The 5,903-nt window shown below is 33.6% G+C and overlaps 1 protein-coding gene across 2 annotated transcripts in view; it reads right to left on the bottom strand.

The window, feature by feature from the left end:
* The window catches only part of NUDT12 (nudix (nucleoside diphosphate linked moiety X)-type motif 12), a 20,397-nt gene that overhangs the window by 4,120 nt on the left and 10,374 nt on the right, over positions 1 to 5,903 (bottom strand). The window contains exons 2-5 of one of the 2 annotated variants that reach the window (XM_012641060.1): positions 5,384 to 5,595; positions 4,229 to 4,815; positions 1,225 to 1,392; positions 27 to 140 (exon numbers count right to left, since the gene is read on the bottom strand). In XM_012641060.1, the coding sequence (XP_012496514.1) occupies positions 27 to 140; positions 1,225 to 1,392; positions 4,229 to 4,815; positions 5,384 to 5,589 (1,075 nt within the window). In that variant the 5' untranslated portion in view covers positions 5,590 to 5,595. The remainder of the gene's footprint in view (positions 1 to 26; positions 141 to 1,224; positions 1,393 to 4,228; positions 4,816 to 5,383; positions 5,596 to 5,903) is intronic. The other variant, XM_012641061.1, reaches the window with a different exon arrangement.

Raw genomic sequence — 5,903 nt, 5'->3', positions numbered from 1 at the left:
ATAAAAATTATTAAGAAAAGGCTTACCAGGTTCAATAAATCCAGCAAGGCAAGTAAACATGCCTGGGGGAAATCTTTTCTGCCTGCCTAAAAGACATTTGGTCCCATCTGGATGAATAACTTGCATGATTACTACTGGATCTGTTAAAAAAATCAGATATATGATAACAGAAAAAAATAATTTAGACTCATTGTGCAAAGTCATTACCTGGTTAAATTATATAAAGGTGTATGTCCTGTAAAAACAAGACTCTTGTCTGGTTCTAAGACATTGCTTCCTTCTGCCCTGATGTAGCTGATGACAGAATATCTCAGGGAAATTGCATAGAATAGTGCCAATAAATTAGAGGAAGACCATTTTTGTCCTTCTTCTCCCAATGTTAACAGCAACATTTATTGTGTACTTATGGTATGTGAGGCATATTCTTATTTTTAAAGAGAAAAATGTTTTGAGTAGGTAATACATAGATACGAGGAAAATTCAAATTTTACCATAAATACAATAAATTTCCCTCTCCCTTCCATCCTAATCCTTAACAAAATGTCTTTAAAAGCTAATGTGGCTCTATGATTAGGTTTAAGTCATTAAAAAAAGACTTAAACAACAGTTCATCTCTCTGGAAGTAACAAATCCAGCAAATTCTTCTCACTAGATCACGACTGAGAACTAGGAATTAAATATAAAAGGCTCTTGAGCAACTCAACCAGATGTCACTAAGCCAGGCATTTTACTCCCCAGAGACCTTCTCAGGTGTTGCCGAATCTATCTACTCTTCTTTCGTACAGTTTTAAAGGGCTTGATTATCAGATTTCCAAGCCTACTACAGCAGACACAAGGCAGCAATTAGAAAAGAAGGTATAGGCAGACACTAAGAGTAATGGAAAAGTTAGCTTCAGGCTATATTGCTTTGGTAATGCCTCAAACAGGTACAAAATTGTTGTGGCTTTTTTTTAACCTCTCCATTAAGTGGAGTCAAATTGGTAGCCTTTTGAAGTCAAGTATTTTAACATATCAAATTCATATTGATTAATATTCAAAGTTAAGAAATAGTTAATGATGTACAATGTCTTTTGCTTAAAAACCGTGAAAGTATGTAATACTTTAACACTTACAGTCTTAACATTTAAATTAAACATGCTTTTCCTGAAAAACTTGTCTTTCCAGGATGTTTTATTCCCCAAGATTCCAGGTGGCTAAGATTTCACTGTAAAAGAAAAGGCTTACCAACTCTTGGATATGATGTATTATGAACACCGTGAAGACTAGGACAGTCTTCTTTTAAACATACTCTTTTATAGCCACCTTCTTCAATTTTAGTTGCACTTCCACAGGTTGGACAAAACTTGTATCGATTGTGCCAGGCAAGAACAGATCTAGCTTGAGCTACAACTCCTTTAAAAGAAGCACAAAAAGTTATAATTCTGTGGTAAATTATAAAAAAATATACATACATGTCTATATATACATGCATTTAGGTAAAAAGTTCTCGAACTATAATAAAGACATACACTGTTTTCTGAATAGTTATATGATCAAGGGATTTAGTATTTCTATTTTTATGATGTGCATTTTTCTTTTAGAGTAAAAGATTTAATTTTCCATATGACAAATCAAAATTAGCTTTAACTTTAATTTGAATAAAATATAACTCCTATATGTTAGATGTGCTAACATTCGTCTTACACATTGTATTAAATCAGGCTTTTACTATAAATAGGTGGTTTTTAATCTTTGGGTATACATGATTCTAGTGTATAGTGAATTTACAAATAGTGACTTTACAATTGTTATTTTATAAAAATATACTACAAAGGCAATTCCTAACTTAGACTTGTACTCTAACAGAAATTTTGCTAGGAAACTGTAGGAAGCTATCTCTACTCTCCTTCTTGGTGACTGAGCCCCTGCTAATCAATGCCATTGTGGAATACATACTGTTTTCAACTAGAGACTGCATATAGTACAAAACATATTACATAACATTCATGCTTAACTTTGTTTACCAAAAGATTGTCTAACAGAATAAATCCTAACATATATACACTTTGGCTATATCCTTTACCCTGGTCCTTAAAAAAAAGAATTAATATGGCCTGACCAAAAATATTACAATTAAGGCAATACGACTACAAATGCTACATTTCAAATGCTTGAGAAACTTTCTCTCCCTAGAATACATTATTTGGTTTATGAATTTTTGAAATAAATAATAATAGACAATTATAACAATGTTTAAAGTGGTAAAAACGAATAAACAAAACATAAATAAAAACAACTGTAATACTGAAACTCAATGAACCATAGGCAACATATTTGCCTGCTATATTACCTTGTAATATGTAACTTACACGAGTGTTCACATTATTTCAGGATCATACAGTAAGAAAAGGTAACATTTATTGAGTACTTATAGTGTGCCAGGCATCACGCAAAGAACTTTATATAGACTATAATATTTAATGTAGAACAACCCTAAAAGGAAGACAGGTACTATTATCTTTATTTTCTGGAGGTGGAAACTGAGGCACAGTGAAGTTAAATAACTGTGTAAGGTTGTGCAAGTAAGTTGAAGGGCCCTGGTTTCCTTACTAAAAGAAAAATGAAAAGAAAGCAACTAGCTCATTTATATGATCCTTTTAATCTTAAAATTATATACAATTCCAAAGAAAATATGCTTTCTTTAAAAAGTTTGATGATTTCTCCACAGGTGTGGAGAATATTTCCTTTGGGGAGGAAATATTTAAGCAGTTTCTAGAAGGGCCTACCAAATCACCTAAGGGAAGGTGGACATTGACAAGTGACTTTTTCCTAACCTTCCATTAACTCTTCTATCTACCATATACTGGCTTCTGTTCTTTCCACTCCACTGATATTCCTCTTGTCAAATTCATCCACAGCTTCATATTAGCAAAGCCAAAAAAGATTCTTTAAAAAAAAAAAATCTTTTTTTTTTTTCTTACTTAGATTCATTCATATCAGCATTCAACACACTTGATCGCTCCCTCCTTGAAATACCCTGCTCTCTTGGTTTCTGTGAGCATATTCTCTTGGCTTCCCCCTATCTCATGGTCACACCATCTCCATCTCCTTTGATGGTTCTTCTTTTGCTTATACCTGACATCAGAATTTAGGAGGATTCAGGTCTGATTCTGAGGTTCCTTTTCTTGATTGCTTTCAACCAGTAGTTCCTTGGGATTTAAATACCTTTGTGTTGATGACTGCCATATGGATATCTCCAGTTCAGACCTCCCCTCTGAGTTTTAGACTCTAATATCCTTTCTAAACTTAATATGCCCAAGAGTAAACTATTGATTTATTTACTCCAAGTTTGTCCTGCTTTTCTTGCTCTACCCATCACTCTATATTACCAAGAAATGGTATCACTATCTACCAAATTACTGAAATCTGAAAACTAGCTGTCATTCTTGATATTTTCCTTCATTATACCCTATACCCAATCCATCAGCAAAGACTGCTGATTTTATCTCCAAAATATATCTTGGATGTATCCCCTTTTCTCCATTTCTACTATTAGCACCTTAATTTATGTCTTAATCCATGTTACCATCATCTCTCTCTCAATTATAGTAGTCTCAATCTACAGATCAAGCTCTATCAGTTCTGTCTCCAGAATATCTCAAATTCTCCCTTCCTCTCCATCTCCACTGCTACCATTCTAACTCAAGCCACTGCAGTCTCTTACCTGGGCTATTATAATATCCAATCCCCTCCTAACAAGACTCCCAATTTCCACACTTAATTAACAACATACCCACAATTCAAGCTCTACAGAGAAGCTAGTGTGAGGTGTTTTTTTGTTTTTAAAAACACATAAGGTTACAAGATTTAAATGATATTTAGAATAAAACCCTAATTTCTTACCATAACATAAAAAGCCCCAGCCATGGAAAAGAAAACAGTCAAGGTCTTTGCCATCATGTTCAGCGTATAGCAGGTGCGGAAAAACTATTCACTGAAGAATCAAATGAAACCCTCATGCGTTAGGGTTAATTCTGAGGCAATCAATCTTGGCTGATTAAAACTACTGTAACTGCCCAAGAGAGTAGTCCCTTAGGGTGAGAACTTTAAGAAGTTTCTAATGAAGACAATCTAATTTCACTGCTTACTGGAAAAGTGTGCCTCTTGGAAACTGCAGATACATGTAACTCCAACTCAATTCTAAAAACCAGATTATTACCAATACAAATAAGCAGAGTTCATTTCTTACCAGCTTCTTTTTCTTTTAACTGCAGAAGAGCTGGCATTGGAGGATGAAGAAAATAACAATTTTCATGTCTTTGTTTAAATTCTTCAGCAGCAGTGGGATCTATACTTAGAGCAAACCAGGCAACCAACCCATCTTCTTCTTCTCTTGGGACTTCTCCAGCATCAAGTAACTTTTCTTTCATTTCAAGTTCTACTCCAAGGAAAATCAAGGTGATCTTCTCAGGCTGAGCCAAATAATCCTTTACATCTGTGTAGTTCAGCTGACAAAGCCTGACTTCGGGCTGTTGGAAACTTTCTTTATTGCCACCTAGAGTGACCAAGGGATTTAAATCTGAAAAAAGGATATAAACTGTGGCTGGATGGCTTTCTTTAGCTAGTAACCAGTCAGAATTATTTCTCTTTTCACTTTTGCGGTCCAGTAGAGTTTTGCTAAAATAATTTTCACATTCTTCTACTCCATTGGTTAGGAACCATGGCTTCTTCCCACCTTTAGCACTAGCCAGTAAATCAGCTATATTCTTATAACCCCAAAATACAGCAATATCCAGTGCAGTCTGCCTTGATTTATTGACAAGTGATCTGTCACACCTATGGAAGGAAGAGAAAATTGGGAAGAAAAAGTAAAATAGGAAGTTAACATTTTCTCTTGTATTTATTTCAATAAAATATTTCCAGATACATATTATAGCCCCTCTATTTAATGATTACATAGATTTTTTTCCAATTAGTCCATAGATTACTACAGGGGATGTTAAAAGGGCAATTTAATAATCATAAATGATAAAAAGTTAGAGATAGGAGATATTTAAAATTTCTGGATAATTCCTTATAAAACAAAAAAGTATTAAGGAGATATCAAAATTCTAGAAGGAGTCCTTGGTAGTCATAGTGAGATTTACATTTTCTATTTGGGAGAAAAAGATTAGACTACTCATAAATTTGCTTTGCTATAATATATGAAGGATTAATTCTTCAATAAAAATGGTTAAAATATTTTAGTTAGAAATTATGTTACATTTTTATATGATAACTTAGTCAACGAATTATTTAGTAGCCCAATGATAGAAATATGGCTACAAGAAACATTTAAAAGGAAATATGTAACACAGAAATTAAACCACAGATGCTTTCAGGTGGTAGAGCCTAAAATGTTTACCCTTTCTCAAGCAGAAATCGGACAACATCTGGGTGCCCATTCCTTGCAGCATACATTAAAGCAGTCCAGCCATTGTCAGAAGTTTCATTAAGAAGAGATGGAGAATGACTAAGTATTCCTGTTAACTTGGCAATATCTCCTTCTGCAGCTGAACAGTGAAATTGGGAAATTATTTCTTGTTTTGGACTTCTTTTTACAGAAGACATTTCTTCCTTAAAAGAAGGAAAATACAAAATAAAAATCTCATTTGCAATTGCTTTTTGTATCAATGAATAAACATTATCTGAATACTGATGTCATTAGAATAGTAATGGTTTCCAAGGCAATACACTCTTCAAAAGGTAATTACTATCAACTGTCATCATAGCATACATTTTGAAATTGTTGTCAACTGAAAATTATAAATATAATTCAATTTCTATACTCAGGAAGGTATAGAAAATACTGTACAAAGAATGTGGGTAAAACAAATGAAAGGGGCCATACATAACCTTGGGAGGGGGAGCCAGGTAACATATTA

The sequence above is a fragment of the Propithecus coquereli genome, unplaced genomic scaffold (genome assembly GCF_000956105.1).
Source record: "Propithecus coquereli isolate 6110/MARCELLA unplaced genomic scaffold, Pcoq_1.0 Scaffold160, whole genome shotgun sequence".
Classification (NCBI taxonomy): Eukaryota; Metazoa; Chordata; class Mammalia; order Primates; family Indriidae; genus Propithecus; species Propithecus coquereli.
This window is presented reverse-complemented; position numbering and strand designations above follow the sequence as displayed.